Genomic DNA, 21,898 nt, shown 5'->3' with positions numbered 1-21,898 from the left:
TTGGCTCCAAACGCTTCAGAAGTGCTTTACTCTGCTAAGACATTCTTCTGTCATTTTGACTATTGCACCACTAAATGCCATAACAGCAGCAGACAGAGTTCAGATAAGCATTATGGTCTATGGATATAAAATGTCATTTGGCTATAGACAGTTTATCACATTCATCAGCTGGCTCTCTGCCAGATGAAGTTAACATGAGCACCACTGCTATTTGCTGTCCAAAATCACTGGTCCTATTTAGAGCACCGACCCTCATGAGGCATTGGACTGGTTTAGAAATATATCACTCTGTGAATCGTCTAATTGTTCCCACCACGTTTTTAGCATAATTGACCTGTGGTTGTCTCCAGGCTCACATTTTATATTTCTGGCTCAGCAAGACTAGGATTCATCAGACCACAAAATCTTTTTTCTCACAGTCTGAAAGTGTGTCAGGTGCATTTAAGTGCACTTTTGCAAACACAAAGATGGCTTCTATGCATTTTGTTTACTTTGGAGAAGCTTCTATTTGGCATCTCTGTCATAAAGATGGGTACCAATTGCAACTGTGGTTGTCCTTCTAGAAGTTTCTCCCATCTCCACACAGCAAGAGTGATCATCAGGTTCTTGGTTACTTCTCCTACCATGACGTTTCTCCTGCACTTAATCAGTTTGGCTGGGTGGTCAGGTATAAGAGGAATTGTGGTTGTTCTAAATGTCTCACATTGAAGAATTATGGAGGCCACTGTGCTCTTGCAAGCCCCCAGTGCTGCAGTTATTTTTTTTTTTTTTGTAGACTTCCCCAGATCGGTGCCTCATCACAATCCTGTCTCTAGCAATTCCTTCAATCTCATGGCTTGGTTTTTGCTCAGCTGTGACACCTTCTATAGACAGGTGTACCTTCCCTAAATGTGTCCAATCAATTAACTGAAGGTGGACACCAAACACGGTGAGGAATCATCTTAACGATGATAAACAGAAGGGGAGGCACCCGAGCCAAATGTCAACTGTGATAAGCAAAGGGTGTAAATACTTATATATAAAATAGGGCTTAAAATCAATTAAAAAAAATTAATTGCATAATCGTATGGAATTAATCACATCTAACATTAAAACATGCAATCATAAAATAAATACATAAATCATGAAGTAAATATGTACTGACTCACAAAATGAATATAGAATCAACACAAAGGAATTTTTAAATATTTAATGGTGTAGTTTAAACACTATCCTGAAACCTGACCTTTCTATAAAATACTACTTAAACTACAACTTAAAAGAAGTGGTGAGTCGGCCTTCTGCTGTTATGCACCTAAAATCTGGAATATCCTGCCAATAGGAATTCCCCAGGCTGATACAGTTGAGCACTTTAAAAAACTGCTGAAAACACATTAATTTAACATGGCCTTCTTATAGCTTCACTGTAATTAAAATCCTGATATTATAATGAGTTGGATATACAGAGTAACTATTCATGGTGGCTCTAAAATCTGTACTAACCCCTACTCTCTCTTCTGTTTCCTTTTCTGGTGTCCTTTTGGTGGTGGCCTGCGCCACCACCATCTACTCAAAGCACTGTGATGTTCCAACAATGATGGATGGATTAAAAGCCAGAAGTCTGTATGACCATCAACATCAACTGACTCCGTGAGATCCCTAACTACAAAGAGGAATGTTTCATTTATGTTAGGTAGAATGCCCAGAGGGTGGTCCCGTGGCCTGGAACCCCTGCAGATTTTATTTTTTTCTCCAGTCATCTGGAGTTTTTTTTGTTTTTTCTGTCCACCCTGGCCATCAGACCTTACTCCTTTTCTATGTTAACTAATGTTGTCTTATTTTAATTTCTTATTTTGTCTTTTATTTTTATTTTTCTTCATTATGTAAAGCACTTTGAGCTACTTTTTGTATGAAAATGTGCTATATAAATAAATATTGTTGTTGTTGTACAACTTGAATTTTAACACCTTCCTAAAATGCAAGTTGAAAAGAAGGCAAAAAGAAAATGAGGCCAAAGTATGAATTCTCAGACTGGCATAGCATATGAGACACAGAGGTGTCAAAGTAATAATAATAGTTCTTTACATTTATGTAGTGCTTTATGAACCACTTATAGCACTTTCCACACAGGGAGGACCTGGCAAACAAACTCACAATCTCATTAAAACATGATCGAAACGACAGTAGAGCTTGAATGGACTTCTAAAGACTGACTTAATTTAAATAAGTACCTCTTCAATTGGCATTAATTAAAACTTGTGTTAAAACTCCACAAATGCCATCCAAAACTGTTCATTACAATCAACAATGTTATACTTATACTCTACACAAGTGTTTTCCAGTTAGTGCACAATGAGAGCTACCCAGTTGTGCCGTATAGGGACAAAGCAGCAGGAAAAATGCATCCAAAGTGCTCACTAAGTGCTGTGTCTGCGAACAGCTGCTTTTTTCTCTTTTTTTTGGGCCAGCATCTCTGATAGTCCCGCGTCTTTGGACAGTTTAGCACGAGTATAGATTTAATGCTTTTTTGGTTGGATGGTAGTACTGTGGTGTGCCTTGGGATTTCTTGGATTACAAAAAGTGTGCCACCACAGAAAACAGGTTGGAAATCCCTGCTCTACCTACACATTTGCTCCTAGCACGCTAAAAATGATCTCCGTAGCTGCATAATCGTTTAAAAACTAACATCTGGCATTACTTGGATGGTTATGTTGCATTCTTTGCATAAGTTAATTAAGATGCTGCAAACTGGAATGATGGGTATGGATAATCAGTACACTTCTTTTTCGTAGAGGTTTGTCATTATATTAACGTAATCAGCACTGTAAGCTACCTAACAGCCCAGTGAGTTAAATACAGAGGTACTAGAGACTTATTTATGTTAAAGCGCCACTCAATATAACTTATTTAGCACTTAAGTGATATGACATTGATTTGATCTTCTTATAGAAACATGAAATGAGAAAGAGACTGTAATTTTTACTTTTTTTCTTTAGTATTGCTCCAGGACTACCATTAACCCCCCTTCTTCCCTTCCGTTGCACCTATGTAGGTATGTATAAATCAAGAAAATTAATACCAGTAGCACGTACTTACATATGAGAAGGCATTGTGAAACATGTCATTTTAAACCTTTGAATAAAATTTTTATTTCTCAGAAGTTTTTAGTGTAGTATATAAATATGGTACTGGGTATATAATTCTTTAGGTTCACACTAAATCTTTTTTTTATTATTGTTTCAGAATGCTTAAAAAAAAATACAACACGAAAATACTGTCCTGACCAAAGCGCTGCCCTGGATGCGATAATATTTTTTAACACATTAAACAGGCCACATTAATAGCAAAAATGAATGGGTCAACTTTCCCAGGCCAAATATAAAACTACATAATTTGCAAATATGTATAAAACCTTAGTTTGGTTTGATATTCTGGGGTATTGAGTGTTACTTGATGAGGGATGATTTTAGCACAAGGCTGCAACACAACAAAATATGAAAAAGTGAAGGGGTCTAAACCTACTGTATTTGTAAATCAGTGTAGCACTTACAGCCTTTCTTCACAACAATAAATTAAATTAGATTGAATCATTGCTGCTTTATACAGTATTTGGTTATATACCTATGACTTTCCTTAAGACAAAAACAAAAAAATTTGGCATATCTTCTAGATACTCGTCCCCTTAGCGTGGACTATAATGCGCTACTGAAATGAAACTTGAAAAAGCAGCAGTGTTTCCTAATATATAAAGAAGCAAATCCCTGAGCCTTGTGCATGTGTGAATGAGGCTAAGAGTAAATTTTATACATGTACACATGAGGTGGGATAGCAAACCTTTCATCATCTGAAGATTGCTCAAGGTTGGAGTCCTTTTCATTTTTAAAGTATATTCCTTAACACTTTATAGATTTCGTCTAAAAACTTCTCAACCTAGTAGTCCAACATAGTATTGACTCAATCCAACCAGTCTGCGGCTCAACCCAGATTCTGTCTTCAACTGTGGAAGAGGCAGGATCTGTGTATGCGAGAACTGACAACCAATCAGACCTGATCTGGAAGTATAATACATGCAATGCAGCCACAGGGAAACATGGGAAGCACATTTTTTGGATCTTATAAACAGAAGAGAATTATATTTGTCTGATGTCACATTTTACATACTATGACAAAAAAAACAAGCTTAGATTGTGGCTAACATCTGAAAAGCATTTGTACCACATCTGCAGAGTCAGGTAGCATGCAACTGGTTGTCAGATACAGGGGCAAAATGCACTACTTTGCAAATGTAAAACTGTGCATTCTCTGCGTCACAGAGTTGTGTAATTTGTTATCCTCTGTAATATCTAGTTGTGTAATTTGAAATCATTAGACAATGAGATCATCAAGTACAGCTATCATGGGGAACATCTGCTCCTAATGGGAGGTCAGCTTTACCATGCAGTCGAAGAAACACCGTTCTACTAATTGTGGACCTCAGCTCTCCCACTGCTGTGCTGCAGCTGCCAGCAACCGAGTATAAATAAAAATGGAAGGAAAAATTAGTATACGAGAAGACACACAGAACATAAAAATGCTGGACTGACAGCAAATGGTGCCACCATGCCAGTCACCCTGTGTCCTTTCAGTACAGCTCGAATATAGCTTGCTTCTTAGCCGTGTTTGAGGATTTGTGATTAAAGCCCAGCTTTGGGTAAAACAGAATTACCTCAACACCACCACAGTTTTCTTTTGTGCATTTACACTGTCCCACACCCAAATTATTTAGAACTTCAAAAGGTTCTTACCCAGGAGACAACTCTTCCATTGAAGCAGGGAAGTTTAGCATTGTCATCTGAGATTTCCTCCTTTACCACCCTAAAAATGAATGAAAACAAAGTTAAACATTAAAATATCTTAATGTCTAAAATGAATACAAGGTAAAGAAAACAATTCTTCCCTACAACAGCCCATCATTTCTTTCTGCTTTGCCCAGCACACTAAGGCCAAGTTCACATTTGCTGTAGATAACTGTGTGATCGGTTGATGCAGCGGCCAGGGTTCATGGCTCAGGTGGCTCCCTGTTCAGAATTCCTACTCCAACTTAAACTCAGCTGCATTTTGTAATTGATATTATTTACTTCACAGCACACAAAGGACTAATTACATATTAATAATAAAAAACATACACACACACACAAGAAAATGATCACAGGCTCCATGCTAGTTTTAAGATTCACGATGATGTTTCACTCTTTTTCACAAATAGTCTAAAGACGTCAGAGTGTTTTTGCGAAAGAAGAACTCCAGAAGAGTTTTTTTAAGAAACCAGATTTCTTCCTTAAATAGGTTGCTCACCTTGCTCTGAATTTTTTGTGTGCATCTAAACACACCGATTGCTTTGTCATCTGGAATGTATTTTGAATTAGTAAAAGAAAGAAAAAAAAAAAATACCAAAAATACACAAGCCGGAGTAACCGCTATCAAGGTAAAACTGAAACAGAAAACTAAATGGTAGGAATCGCATGTTTTAAGACAGACAAGTTTGCAGATTCACCAGTGCTTTCCAATGGGAGATCTAGAAATATGAACACTTTATACAGCGCAATCTGTTTGAGATATCTCAATGAAAACTGAACGGGCAAATTTACTTAAAGAAGTGTGCCAAATTTTAACAGCGAACTGAAAGACTTCACGTGGACAACCAGACATGGCTATCACAGTATGTTCTTTGCAAATTAGATAGATATACAGCATCCTCCAATCCACCAATTGATGCCTATTGTCCCAAAGTTATGGTGCCCTGAAATGGGGGGTACCATACAGAAAAAGTGTTGTCATTTCCTAATTGTATAACCAAAATGTAGGCAAATTGTCTAAAATGTGCACTTTAATCACAATGTCAGAATTATTACATTTGTAATTTTAAACTGAGGTACATCAAAATGTGTCTTTGCACCCAAACATTATGGAAGGCATCGAAGACCAGAGTAATTTAAAATTTTTATCGTATACCTAAAAATGACTTTGCCAATAAAATTAATTTACCAATGTAATCCGTAATTAAAAGAATAGTACACACTACACACAAAAAAAACATTTTTTGTAATATCTTACTTATCCCTGCGGTGGGTTGGCACCCTGCCCAGGATTGGTTCCTGCCTTGTGCCCTGTGTTGGCTGGGATTGGCTCCAGCAGACCCCCGTGACCCTGTATTCGGATTCAGCGGGTTAGGAAATGGATGGATGGATCTTACTTATCCCATGTGGTTTATGGTGATAGCCAAGAAAATTTTTTTTTTAATTTTTTAAATTTTCATGGAAGACAAAGGTAAAAAAAAGTTTAGAATACATGCCATTTACAGGCAAACAACAAGAAGAACATCCATAAAAGGTGCTCGTGCCATATACTCCACAAGTTAGTTATACAATGTAAAACTTAGTATCAATAAAGATCAATAAAGTACAGTATCTATCTATCTATCTAAAATATTGTTAAAAAAGAGTTCATATCATAAACAGGTAACACATGGTACTGAATTTGTCCCCTCATTCATTGGTCTGGAGCCAAGAAACAACCGTGAACCCAACCCTGACTTGTGAAAGTGGATGTGAGAGATGCCGCCGCCGCCACCACCACCAACACCCTGCAGGTAGGCAACACAACTGCAGAAACCCAAGGCCAAGTTCTCAATGCCAGGCTGAAGGCACTCAAATCTGATTTTTTTTTCTTTGTGTCACAAATCTGATATTTCCAGGGCTGTGTGGTCAAAGAAAAGTCAGTCAGTCATTCATTATCCAGCCCACTACAGTATATCCTAACACAGGGTCAAGGGGGTCTGCTGGAGCCAATCCCAGCTAACACAGGGCACAAGGCAGGAACAAACCCTGGGCAGGGCACCAGCCCACCGCAGGGCTCACACACTAGGGACAATTTAGGATCACCAATGCACCTAAACTGCAAGTTTTTGAACTGTGGGAGGAAACTGAAGCACCCGGAGGAAACCCATGGAGACATAGGGAGAACATGCCAACTCCACGCAGGGAGGACCCGGGAAGTGAACCCAGGTCTCCTTACTATGAGGCAGCAGCGCTACCACTGCGCCATCGTGCTACCCTCAAAGAAAAGTGATCTTTTCAAATCAAATTTGAGTCACTTTCATATGCGGTCAGATACATATCCGGTTTGTGGACACGCATCATGAATGAGAACAGTCACATCATAATTCATGTGGTTCTTATGCCTATATGCATGGGCTACGCTCTGCCATCATTAGCCAGAACCAACAGTGTGGCAAAACAACAATGGAAGACAGCTACAACTGTGACAACAGTCATAGCCCTACAAATGTTGATTCCTTTCTTATACCCACACAGCTCTTGGTGCAGCACTGCAAGCAATAGCTGCAAAAACAGCAAAAGCTAACCTTCTGGCTATTTATCACCTCCTTGACCTAATCATGTATAAGTGACGAACTGTTTGCCATCCTCCAGAGTAAAATGTGCTGCATACACTAGATATTAGTGCATCCATTTGGTTGGTTTTAAAACCATGAGTTGTCTGACAAATATGACGGTTTTTGTTGTTGACGATGGCGATGACTTGTGCACAAACATATAAATGTGTGCATTCATGCTTTTTTGGAGGATAAATGTGTTCACATTACAGTCAACCCACTTATACTTATGAATGTGCACCATTAAGACAGGCAAACGGGCAAATTCAATCCATGCAAAACAGTGGAATTGAGCAATAAGGCTTCTAATGTGAATGGAACGCTGTCTATATGAAGAAACATATTGGGGAACTTCCTTCTACCATTTCTCATATGTCTGCCAAGTAGTGAAGTGGAAGGATGTGTTAGAAGGTGGAAAGTTCTACGTATTTAATAAACACTTTATCCATAGCCTTGTGAGGGGAACAACTTGGAGGAGTGATCCACACAGTTCCTGCACATGCATAGCCAAAGAATTTGCATCAGAACTAAAAATGGATGAGCTGAAGCCCAGCGAACAGCCGCAAAGGCAGCATGTGCTTTCCCATGTAGTATTTTAGCACTACCATCTAAATCCTACAGATGGCATGCGACTCTTCAAAGTGTGTGCATCGTCTGTGATCCTCAGCGGCCAAACAGAATGACAAAACAGGTCGTCCATGTTCCACATGTTTATGGCACACAAAAAAAAAAAATCCTTTTAAGTTGTGTGGTTTAACATCATTTGCACTTAAACGCTAGCTTTGTCTTAGGGTAACTTTGGCTGAACTGAATTACTGCCATTACCGGATTACTCTCAAAAGCTTACACATAAAAATAAAACATAATGAATCTGACACGTTAGTCGTTTAGTCTGTCAAGAAGCTTTGTTCAGCTAAAGCCTGCATTGTCCCAAAATCTCAAAAACATTTTGCTTTTGTTTAAAAGCAATCAAAGCTTACTTATTCTAAAATAAACATACATAAATTACCAATACTATATAAGTAGTAATGAAATAATGGCTGTTTTTACAATGATCCTATTAAATTTAGTTAGTGCAGATTATTAAAAAAAAAAAAACTGAAAGGAACTTTACACTTGGGCTCTAAATAGAATAAGTGGAGTCCTGTGTGCGGTTGTGGTCACCACTATGCAAAAGACATAGCAGAACATAGGACCTGTGCCAAAAAGAACGGCCAAGTGCATCCTGGGACTGAATGGCATGTCCTGCTGTGGCAGGCTAAGTGAACTCTGTTAGACAGAAGAAGAAAGGAGAATTAAGCAGGCGGACTTACGTAGACCCTGCAAAATTAGAAGTACACTTTGCACTGAAAATACTGAATATTTTTGTTTTGTATAATTACTAATTATCATGTGGTATGAATTTCTGGGGACTGGAGGCATAAGCAAGATTTCACTGTTGTTTTTGGGATAAAAGCACTAAACTATCATCTTTATTGGCACATAATTGAAGGCATTCAGTATTTGTCAGTGATATCAATTAGAATAAGACAACGTCTAGAGGAAATTTATTAAGTTTAGTTTGGCACAGGCCTTAATGTTGACAACCTTTTTTGAAGCGGACTAAATGCTTTTGGTTGGTGGAGCAGAGTTTGTGCTTAATTTCTCTCCACCCTAAATTTTTATCAATGATTTTTGTCTTTTTTGAGAACTGCTTTTTTGCGCCTGATTTTGAATTCTGCCCTGGCTAATTTGGCAGATTCAAAAGTGACTTTTATTCATCAATCTTAATCTTCATGCTTGAATCCATGCAAAGTTGTAATTGTAACTCCTGGTATAGATTTTTCCACTTGTGGTGTGTTTTTTGTGTCCCCCATGCACCACTTTTGAAAACACACAGGTCTTGTCATTTGCATGTACAGCAGATTGAAACTGGAACACTTCATGAAGGAAACCTTTTAAGCCTTTTTATTCACTATTTTTGATTGAGTGATATAGTGCTTTGTGCCGCTCACTACTTCACAGGAGACCCCAACTCCAATTGTTGATAGCCCCTCACGAGGGACAACCACCAGTAAGGAGATCATGGGTTTGTGTCCAAGGTCCTCCCTGCTTAGAGAGCGCTTTGAGTAGTGAGAAAACCGCTATATAAATGTAAAGAATTATTATTAATAATGACTGAAAAAGTGAAACACATACTGAAGGACACCGGTGAGAGATGAGAGAAGCCAGGAAACACTTGTTCACACTCAGTCCGGCGAATCTGGAATAAGTTACAGAGCCGTGGATTACATAGTGGCTAAGGTTTGAGGTTGCAAATTCAAATCCCAAAACTGACGCTGTGTGACCCTGAGCATGTCATGTCACCTGCCTGTGCTCCAGTTGGAAAAACAAAAGAAATGCAACCAATTGGACCTCTCATATGTTGGAAGTCACCTTGGATTAAGCCGTCGGCCAAATAAGAAATAATTGTATTATCATCATTGATTTGAAAGAGAACAAAGATCTGGATATTGGGTTTTATTAATCAAGATGAAAAAGTAGCCTGAATGGCCCAAACAGCTTCCTCTGATTGGTCAAACTTATGTTAATCAAAGACTTTGTTAAATGGTGCGACTCAAACCACTTACACCTTAACACCAGCAAAACCAAGGAGCTGATGGTGGATTTTAGGAGGCCCAGGCCCCTCATGGACCCTGTGATCATCAGAGGAGACTGTGTGCAGAGGGTGCAGACCTATAAATACCTGGGAGTGCAGCTGGATGACAAATTGGACTGGACTGCCAATACTGATGCTCTATGTAAGAAAGGTCAGAGCAGACTATACTTTCTGAGAAGGTTGGCATCCTTCAACATCTGCAGTAAGATGCTGCAGATGTTCTACCAGACGGTTGTGGCGAGTGCCCTCTTCTACGCGGTGGTGTGCTGGGGTGGCAGCATAAAGATGAAAGACGCCTCACGCCTGGACAAACTTGTTAAGAAGGCAGGCTCCATTGTAGGATTAAAGTTGGACAGTTTAAAATCTGTGGCAGAGCGACGAGCACTAAGCAAACTCCTGTCAATCATGAAGAATCCACTGCATCCACTGAACAGTGTCATCTCCAGACAGAGGAGTAGCTTTAGCGACAGACTGCTGTCACTGTCCTGCTCCACTGACAGACTGAGGAGATCGTTCCTCCCCCACACTATGCGACTCTTCAATTCCACCCGGGGGAGTAAATGCGAACATTAATTTTATTTTTATTCTTTTCATTTTTATTACTATTTAATTTAATATTGTTTCTTTGTATCAGTATACTGCTGCTGGATTATGTGAATTTCCCCTTGGGATTAATAAAGTATCTATCTATCTATCTATCTATCTATGTACAGATATTTACAAAACAATGAATGATAATTCAAAATTTTAGACTGATGGAGTCATATCTAGCAAGCTTTCTTAGCATTCACAAAATTCATTACAGTAACACTAACCTAGCTGCTAATACAGACAACGTTACCAAATGCCATTTCAGAATAACTACTACTGAAAAAGTCTAATAATGGTTTCAAATATAGTGCAGTATTGTAAAGATTCTGGACATGTAATGTACACATTTTAAAATCAGTAAAACATTTATTATTTAAAAAAAACTATTAAGTAGTGAATTCCAGCTACTTTACCTTCAAGAAACAATTTACCATATGTACCTTGAACTTTCATTAAACAAACAAATTCTCCGACATTTCATCATTAAATAGCTTTATATGTCTTGTGACTTTTAAACTAACTGATATATAATACCTCCAGAAAACTGCTCATTTCTAACAGTTTAGTGCCATCCTGATCCCAGAGATTATCGAAATTCGGCATATATGTAGGTGGAGAGGTGGCTCTGTGGCTACAGTTCTACGCTGGTACCTGGAAGGTTGCTGGTTTGAATCCCATTACAGCCAGAATGGATCCTACTCCGTTGGGCACTTGACCAAGGACAATGTACAATGGCTGACCCTGAACTCTGTCCCCCAGAGGTTATACAAAAATACAACTTCCCTTCAGGGTTAATAAAGTACATACAAAAAAAAGTTACACACACATACTATTTATTTGCTATGCTAAGAGGAGTTGAAACCTAATTAATTAACATGCAATTCAGTGTTAATGTTTGCAGTGAACCAGCTACTTGAATGCATTTCGTAATGTATGCAGTGAAAAGAATTGCACTGTATTTGTCATTCTAACATTTGGCAAACCACAAACATCTGTGGTAATAATACACATTGCTACAAATGTTTGTGATACACCATCTGTTGGAATGACAAATACAATGCATACAGCATGTCTGTGTTGTATGCCATTTGGTAAAGAATTTGCGAAAGCAGTGTTGATGTGTGTGATGCGCAATCTTTTGGACTGACAAATGCAATGCATTTTAATTACTACAAATATTTATGCTGTGCCTTCTGTTGGAATGGAAAAGAAACAGCAACCGGATCCTTTGATTAAGGTGACTATTTGTAACAGCCAATCCCAGTAAGTCAGCATTAATGTTAAAATTGCATAAATGTTTTATTAATTATAATGGAATGCAAGTTTTACTCACATAGATAATGGAAGATTATGTTTGATCCTCTATAACTTAGTATGTTAATTGGAAATTCTTAATACGCTGATGCATTTCTGATGCAACATTAGAAACAGAGTTTGCAAAAGTAAAGGTACAAAGGCAGATAGATTTTTGAACATGAAAATGAACATAAATATAGAAACTGGAAAAAGTGCAGCTAAGATTTGTGCCTTAAAGAGAAACATCATAAGTAAGAAGCAATTTTATTCTTGTCTGCATATTATCATCTGTTCTCTTTATTATTCTGTAAACTGTTTTGCTTTCAATTTCTCTATAACATTTGAAAAAAAGAAGCTTACTTAGACTGTACAATCTTTATTTAGGCATCATAATTAAGACCAAAAAGTTTGCAGTGCAGAAGAATTGTGGAAAACACTGAAAAATGTGGCTATGATATTTTTATTATAAATACTCTACAAAATACACTTGGACATCATGTTACAATATGTATTACTTTTGAAATTTCACCCAGACAAGAAGAAAATTTTAAAGTCAAGAACCATCCTGACATCCTGAAGTCCATCACTATATGTGATCGCTACTCAGACCAGTGGACTCTACTGACTACACATTTATGCATAACTTTATAAGTCACCTTGGATAAAGGTGTCGCCAAAATAAATAAATAAATAATAAAGGCTCCTTACATGGATATAACCATCTTACTACAGTATTTGCACCGTTATAAAAATAGTTACATGTCAATTTCTGGTTTTCCAAAGCCCAGTTTTTACATTGATTTTCACATACAATCAAATTCAAGGAATTTTAGATCAAATCTGTGTATATGACTGCTTAATAAATTGTGCCTCCCTAAGGGCCAGTTTATACTTCACCCTCAGAACGTGCACACAGGTCCCACACCTCTCCTTTGTAAAGTTTCTTATGTCCTTATTAATGTTTTTTGATTGTCCGGACACAAATTTAGTATTTTTTGTCTTCTTCTACTCCTCTGGGTTTGATAGAGTCAGAGGTAACTCCCTTTATCATCACATCTTGACAACAGTTATTATCTATATGAAGTCTGCATCTTCCCCCTTTGTGTGTGTGTGTGTGTGTGTGTGTGTGTGTGTGTGTGTGTGTGAGTGAGAAAGAGAGTTCTTCCAGGTTCCTTTTAATTCTCCTATATTTGAATAGGGATTTGTGTTACATTAACTGGATATTTTAAATTACCCTTTTGAGATTAAGGAAGCGGTGCAGTGATAGTGCTGCTGCATCGTAGTAAGTACACCAGGGTTCAGGTCCCAGTGTCTCCACGTCCCTGTGTGGGTGTTCTCTAGGTGTACCAGTTTCCTCCCACAGTCGAAAGACACAAAGGTTAGGTCAATTGCTGACACTAAATTGGTCCTAACACTAACCCGTGACCCTGGTCTGGATTAAGCAGGTTAGAAAATGGATCATACACTATTCAGGACAGAACTGGATTAGATAGGTTTGAAAATTGTAATTAGGAATTTACAATATGCATGGCTTAATACATGTATTTGATTTGCATTTCTCATTATAACATAAGACATTCTGAATAAAATATTTAACTTGGCAGAAGCTTTAATCAACTCACAAATTATTGATGCTTAAAGTTGGAACGAAACCTACAATGCTTAACTGAATGTACTGTACAATTCTGAAACAGACAGAGATAAATAAAGGCAGTATATAACAGACAGAGGCACTATATAATGGATAGAAAGATAAAGACACTATATAATAGATAGATAGACAGACAGACAGGGGCACTATATAACTGACAGACAGACAGATCGATAGAGGCACTATATAACAAATAGATAGACAGGGGCACTATATAACAGATAGACAGACAGAGGCCCTATATAATGGATAGAAAGATATAGACACTATAACAGATAGACAGACAGACAGAGGCACTATAAGGGCCATGTAGGTTTGGATTTTTTTTTCTCCCTAAATAATAAAAACCATCATTTAAAAACTGCATTTTGTGTTTACTTGTGTTATATTTGACTAATGGTTAAATGTGTTTGATGATCAGAAACATTTTGTGTGACAAACATGCAAAAGAATAAGAAATCAGGAAGGGGGCAAATAGTTTTTCACACCACTGTATAATAGACAGACAGAGAGACAGACAGACAGATAGATAGATAGAGGCACTATATAGCAGATAGAAAGATAAAGACACTATATAACACTTAGACAGACAGAGGCACTATATAACAAAGATAAAGACACTATAAAACACTTATACAGACAGACAGAGGCACTATATAAGACAGACAGACAGATAGAACTTAATGTTAAATTATGATTGCTGGAATATCTAATACATTATGTACAAAATAAATAAATGTTTCACAAAGGGTCAGCAACAAGGAAACAAAATGCCCCCAGTAGTCAGTATTGGAAGCGGTATGGAGTCCGGCTTCAGATGTTAATTAGAACATGAAAATGCATTGTGCATTCTAATTATAAATGGTGAGACTGTTGCACTAACTAAAAGCAGTGCACTGACAGCAGAGGATTACATGTGGTAGAGGCTGACCACAGAAAACTGGCGAACACATTTGGTGTGGTGTGATGTGATGCCGCAGCTGAATACAACTCTGAAAATAATTAAAAACATGTGAACTGAACAGAAAAGAACAATGGTTCTTAAATTTTCTCCAATTCTTCTTTAAGGCTGTCATGAGGGCTAGGGTACAGCTTGAACGGGATGTGTTTTAGAATTTCAGTGTTACTTTTTAGTATCTGTCGATCAGGAACTTTTGTGCGTCGATCAGGGTGTTTGTGCAATTAAAAAACAAAAAACAGGGCTTAGGAAAACCAGGCTATAGACAGCAGCTGGCACAAATGATGAGAGCAGGAATAAGTAGTGTGGCGATGCGCATAGACGCGGCAGCTTGGCGCTCTTCCTTTTGGTACTTTGTGTGTCTGTTTGTGTACGTGTTCCTTTTCATTATAATGATATTTTGCTGGGTGAATAGTATCTACAGTCAATAGGATAGAAATAGGACTATGCAGCAAGCAGACTGTTACAGTGGAGTATCATAGCCAGGCACCTGGGCTTCCCATGGATTACTGTCCACACAGGTAGGAGATTGAGGTGGCACTGGGACAGGGATAGGAGGCAAAAGTGGGGTTGCAGGGCTAGTGTGCTGGCAAGGCTACGGAGGTGGCCACTTGAGCATTTGATCTATGCAAGATCTCTCACAAATAAGGCGAAGAAATTGTTACAGGTAGCAGCGAATACACTGACGCAACATAACTGGAGACCCCAGTAAGAGAAGGGGGTATTATTCCTGTATGTCAACAACAGCTGGTGTACTAACATTACAATTGTACATAGTCACTGTTCCCTAGATTTAGAGCTTGTGACTGTTAAATTCAGGTCCATATATCTTCCCTGTGAGTTTGCTGAAGTCATGGTAACTGCTGTGCATATTCCACTGGAATATAAAGTAAACATTAGGAGTCAACAGAGATTGTATTCTGAGGCTGTTCACATCATAGCCGGGACCAAGCTCATTTAAAAACAGTACTCCCCTGATTCCATCAGCACTTTAAGTGTGCTGCTAGGAGAGCAAATACACGGGACAGGGTATATTCCAATATCAAACAGGGATTCAGGGCTAAATTACTACCACACCTGGGCCAGTCGAAACTTTATCATGAGAGGCAACTTGTGGCAAACAGTTACAGTATGTAAAAAAAAAAAAAAAGGTGATTTTGATTACAATTTTATAAAGAAATGTGAAAACAGCTTCATCCATAACTACTGGACATTCTAAAACTTCAAGGAGATATAAAAAACAAATTACATTTTTAGGTAAACCTTCAGATTTCATTCTTACTGGAAACTAATTTAAGAACATTCAGGAGTAATGAGATTTAGGAAGTCATCAGCGGAGGACAAAGGCCGAGTACACTTAAGCAGTGAATGTCAGCTTGTATGGAAGGTTGTCTCGTGTAGCTTGTAAATCTTTTCATACTTATGTGATGATGTTATGAAAAAACATGAAATGCCACAGACCTAAACAAGGCCTTGTTTAAACAGACATAATGGGTAAACATACTGAGTACACTGTTTAAAGAACCCATCATCTACTTCAGCTAAGGATGATTTTCTGAAAAGACAAACTTTAATACAAGCACCAAGACTTTTCATTTAGGTCTGCAGAGATGGGAGGCTGCAGATCACATAATAACTGAGAGATCATGTCACTCTGTGATCACCACTGAGGTATAGCTTCCTTTATCCACTTCCATACAGCAAGAAGCAATCCACTTTATACAGTAAGCATTACAAAGTTCATGTGATAAGGCAATTTCCCCTCAGGGATTATTAAACTACTAGACATTAAGCCCGTTACAATAACGGGCGCTAGAACAGTAGTGCATAAACATTAGTAGGAACAGTCTATATTAAATGGCAAGGGACCTTGTATGTGGCTATATTATGTGTCACTGTATTGTGTGCCTTTAATTTTCTCTCTCAGTAATACTGGTTTGTATTTCCGTAATATGCCTGTAATTTTGTATGACAGTAATACAGTGGAACCTCGGCTCGCGACCATAATTCGTTCCAAAACTCTGGTTCTAACCCGATTTGGACGCGAACCAAAGTAATTTCCCCCCATAGGATTGTATGTAAATATAATTAATCCATTCCAGACTGTATGAACTGTATGTAAATATATATATATTTTTTTATGTTTTTAAGCACAAATATAGTTAAATATACCACTGAATGCACAGTGTAATAGTAAATTAAATGTAAAAACATTGAATAACACTGAGAAAACCTTGAATAATAGAGAAAACTAAGACTGGAAGAGTTTGCGCTATAGCCTTATGACCCGCTCGCTAAAAACACCTTTTTTAATGAGTTTTAAGCACAGGGGAAAAAAATGAACATTTGAAAAATTAATAAACAACCAAGAAAAGTAACACTGCAACAATGCATGCGCACACCTGTGTGTGTGCATCCCGCGTGCGCCTCTGTGTGTGTCTGTGTGTGTGTGTCTGTCTCTCATGGGTCTATGTGTGTGTCTGCACAGGAAATGCACAGGAAGAGACTGAACACATGCCGTGTGACCCCGCGCATGCACACTTCACCAGAAGACACACACACACACACACGGACACCTGGACGCACATAGGGCTTTTATTAAAGAGGCTGATATCATCATCTCAGCAAAGTAAACTTCTCAAAAAAATTAAAGGAGTCCTTTGAAAACACATCAAATTTCAATGGGAAAAAAATCCTGCTGGATATCGATACTGATATGGACTGGGGTAATGTGTTATGAATGAAAGGATGCCACATTGTTTGATAGAAATGAAAATTATCAACCTACAGGGGCTGAATTTAAAGACACCCTGAAAATCAAAGTGAAAAAATGATGCGGCAGGTTGGACCATTTTGCTGAAATTTCACTGCAGCCACTCCAAATCATACTCAGTAGTTTGTATGGCCCCCATGTGCTTGTATGCATGCCTGACAATGTCGGGGGGAAACATGCTCCTAATGAGACGACGGATGGTGTCCTGGGGTATCTCCTCGTAGATCTGGACCAAGGCATCACTGAGCTCCTGGACAGTCTGAGGTGCAACCTGGCGTCATCAGATGGACCGTAACATAATGTCCTAGAGGTGTTCTATTGGATTTAGGTGAGTCGAGCGTGGGGGGCACCCAGTGGTACCAATTCCTTCATCCTCCACAAACTGCCTGCACCAGGAGGAGCCCAGGACCCACTGCACCAGCACTGGGTCTGACAATGGGTGCAAGGATTTCATCCCGATACATAATTGGCAGTCAAGGTGGCGTTATCTAGCCTGCAGAGGTCTGTGCATCTCTCCATGGATATGCCTCCCCACTGACTCACCACCAAACTGGTCCTGCTGAACGATGTTACAGGCAGCATAATGTTCTCCACGGCTTCTCCAGACCCTTTCACATCTGTCACATGTGCTCAGGGTGAACCTCCTCTCATCTGTGAAAAGCACAGGGCACCAGTGGTGGACCTGCCAATTCTGGTATTCTATGGCAAATGCTCCACGGTGCTGGGCAGTGAGCACAGGGCCCACTAGAGGATGTCGGGCCCTCAGGACACCCTCATGAAGCCCGTTTCTGATTGTTTGGTCAGAGACACTCACACAAATGTCCTGCTAGAGGTCATTTTGTAGGGCTCTGGCAGTGCTCATCCTGTTTCTCCTTGCCCAAAGGAGCAGATACAGGTGGGTCCTGCTAATGGGTTCAGGACCTTCTACAGCCCTGTCCAGCTCTCCTAGAGTAACTGCCTGTCTCCTGGAATCTCCTCCATGCCCTTGAGACTGTACTGGGAGACACAGCAAACTTTCTGGCAATGGCACATATTGATGTGCCATCCTGGAGAAGCTGGACTACCTGTGCAACCTCAGGAAGGTCCAGGTATTGCCTCATGCTACCAGTAGTGACACTGACCATAGCCAAATGCAAAACTACTGAAACAACAGTCAGAAAAGATGAGGAGTAAAAGATGTCAGTGGCCTCCACCTGTTAAACATTCCTGATTTGGGGGTCATCTCATTGTTGCCCCTCTAGTGCACCTCTTGTTAATTTCATTAACACTAAAGCAGCTGAAACTGATTAATAACCCCCTCTGCCACTTAACTGACCAGATCAATATCCCAGAGGTTTTATTGACTTGATGCTATACTCTGATTCAAAAGTGGGCCTTTAATTTTTTTGAGCAGTATATATTAAAAGATGACAAAGTAACATAAGAGAATGTGGAAGAGCAAAAGGAGTGCATTTAGTCTTGAAGTGGCACGGGACCTAACTCAGCTTTTCAAAATTCTTAAAAGAACTGATAAACTTGACCAAGCCGAATTCTTTCGATTAAACAGTAGATGACGTATTCATGGACATCTAGTAGTAACTGAAGGGGAACTACATTTAAGGTTGAAACCAGGATACACTTCTTCATATAAAGAGGCAGGAATTTGGAACATACTACACAGCCATGTGGTTAAACAAATAAACTTAAAAACCTTTGAAGTATCAGCATGAAATATCTGGACAACTTCAGTATTAGCAAATAAACAAAAGTTTGAAAAAACCATGTCATTTATCCCAAATTAGCGTATCTTTAATCCCACAAAGATAACATCATCCTAAAGTGAGCAGACGACACTGCAGTGATAGGATGCATCACTGGTGGGGATGAGGCAGCCTACAGGAGGGAGGTGGACAGTCTGGCGTCATGGTGTGAGGACAACAATCTCACCCTCAACACAGACAAGATGAAGGAGATGATAGTGGACATGAGGAAGGAGAGGAGACCTCACCGGCCACTGTTCATCCGAGTGCTTGAAGTGGAGAGGGTGAGCAGCATTAAATACCTGGGTGTCTACATCAGTGAGGACCTCACTTGGACACTTAACACCACACAGCTGGTCAAGAGGGCTCTGCAGCGGCTGTACTTTCTGAAGAGGCTGAAGAAGTTTGGTATGTCATCTAAGATCCTCAGCAACTTTTACAGCTGTGTTGTTGAGAGCATCTTGACCAGCTGCATCACCGTGTGGTACGGCAACACTACTGCTATGGACCGCAAACGCCTGCAGAGAGTGGTAAAGACTACTGAGAAGATCATCAGGACCCCAATCGCCCACTCTGCAGAGCATCTACAACTGCAGAATCCACAGGAGAACTGCCTCGATCCTCAGGAACCCCACCCAACCAACACAAACTGTTCACACTTCTACCCTCAGGCAGGAGGTATAGATGCAGAACTTCTAGGCTAAAGAACGTTTTCTTTCCTGAGGCCATTAGACTCCTAAATAACTGACTGGAGTTTATAACCATGGTTCACCTCATTCTATCTACCTCACACAACTGTATTTGACTTGTCCATCACACACCTACTTGCAAAATTACACTTTATACTTCTGTTTTAATACTTTATGCTGCCTCTGTTACTTATTATCTATCTGCTACTTATTTATGTTTATCTTTATACGTTGGTTTTGGCATTTGGTGTGGACAGCAAACAAAGAATTTTATTGTTCAGGGAAACGTGTTTCCTTACTGTGGATATGACAATAAACTTTGCTGAAATTTCTCAGAGGTTATTAAATTAAAAAGTTTCACAAAGTTCTGAATGTACCCAGAGTAATGCTAACCACTGCACTACTTTCTTATTCCTAATATATAGGATTGCCTGTGTGAACAAACTTTTTCTAAGATAGGTTCAAAATTTACTCTTAACCATGTCCTACCTATACTTCTAGATTTTATTTGAAGAAACCTATTCATAACAGTTGTGTCATAATTTTGAACATTTCTAGTGTGTCACCTCTCCATTTCAGTAAACAGAAAATGTGCAACTGCTTCAATGTCTCTTCATAGCTCACACCTCTCAGACCTGTTCAGCCTCATCACTCTTCTCTGTACTTTCTCTAGCACTGCCTTATCTTTTTAGGTGCGTTCACATATAAAGTAATGCAAGAAGCACCTATTGTGATAGCTATGTCTGTTTGTCCATTCGTCCATCCCTTGTGAACCACACTTGTTGAAATTTGGAAAACTACATTGTCAGGACAGTTCAATTTTTGTTGACATATCTCAAACCGATTGTATTGTACAATTTAATGAAATTTCTAAATCTCCCATTGAAAAGCATTGGTGAGAAACATTATGTGACTTCAAATACAAATTTTTACTGTTTCAATTTTACCTTGATAGTTACAACAACTTGTGCATTTTGTATTTTTTTCCTCTTTTATTTGCCCGCCAGCCACTCGATTCCCTAACACAACTCCACTGAAAGATCAAGTGCGCAGCCATGTCACACAGCAGCAACTTTCTCCCACTGCTTTAGTAAAGTTAACCAGAAAAGTACAAAAAAATGTCACTTCTCTCAAATTGAATGGAAGAGGAAAGCAATTATGCAACCAAATATAAGAGTGTACTGACAGAACTACTATCTGCAGATTATTATTGTAAAGAACCGACTTTATCAATGGGAAAGGTGCAGCTCCACAAAGTGATATAAACACACGTTGGGTTCAGAAAGGTACTGATCAGGGTCACCTGTCATTCATTCAACAAGGACTGCACCATGGTGTTCCGCATACATGGGGAATCTGTGTTACAAAGAGCAAGGACTGGGCAGGATTACAGGTAACGTAGTGCTGACACAGTTGCTTAGCTGTAAAACATAGAACAAAGACTAAGATGGGATGTTGATTTATCTGTGCCTGAAAAGTCACTTTGCTACTGTGCACCCTAAGACTAAAATTTAAATCTTTAAGTTTAGTGTCCCTGTTATACAGTAAACCAGCTCCTTTCTAAGTTCTTATAATATTTAGATCATTTTAACAAATTAATGGGTTTTAACTTATATTAATAGAGAGATGGGAAACATTTTTGTTTTGGTAATTATTGGGTACTATTCTATTGGGTATACTTTCATAAATGTTGTTTAAGAAAATTGAACAACAGTTAGTTACAGACCCTCCATCACTAAAACACATCAATTGATGCCATTTTTCCATCACTTGAGTTAGAATTTGCTGCCCATGAAAGCTACTGAGACAGCACAAGTTTACTTTTAACTATAAGGCATTGTGAAGTAGATATTGTCATGGTACCAAAATTTTTGCATTCAATGCCAATACCAGTGAAATTTCATGATACTTGATACCTTTCAATAGCACAGCAAAAGCAGAAATTCCATTCAAAAGCTTTTTTATTAAAAGTATTTCCATTACCCAAGTAAAAAAAGAAGAAGTGTTTTTTCCAGTAATAGAACATAAAATATATAAACATTAATGGTAACAGCAGCTTTATAACACTAGCATATCCATCAAGTAGTTACCCAAATATCATTTAAGTAAACAAGTATTGCTATAAATAAATATCAAAAACCAATGCAGGGCA

General features: G+C 38.7%; 1 protein-coding gene across 2 annotated transcripts in view; it reads right to left on the bottom strand.

The window, feature by feature from the left end:
• Nucleotides 1-21,898, bottom strand: part of dvl2 (dishevelled segment polarity protein 2) — a 154,731-nt gene that overhangs the window by 72,367 nt on the left and 60,466 nt on the right. For both annotated transcript variants that reach the window (XM_039746912.1, XM_039746911.1), the window contains exon 2: nt 4,764-4,833. In XM_039746912.1, coding sequence (XP_039602846.1) covers nt 4,764-4,833 — 70 coding nt within the window. The remainder of the gene's footprint in view (nt 1-4,763; nt 4,834-21,898) is intronic.

This window comes from Polypterus senegalus, chromosome 3 (assembly GCF_016835505.1).
Source record: "Polypterus senegalus isolate Bchr_013 chromosome 3, ASM1683550v1, whole genome shotgun sequence".
NCBI lineage: Eukaryota > Metazoa > Chordata > Cladistia > Polypteriformes > Polypteridae > Polypterus > Polypterus senegalus.
This window is presented reverse-complemented; position numbering and strand designations above follow the sequence as displayed.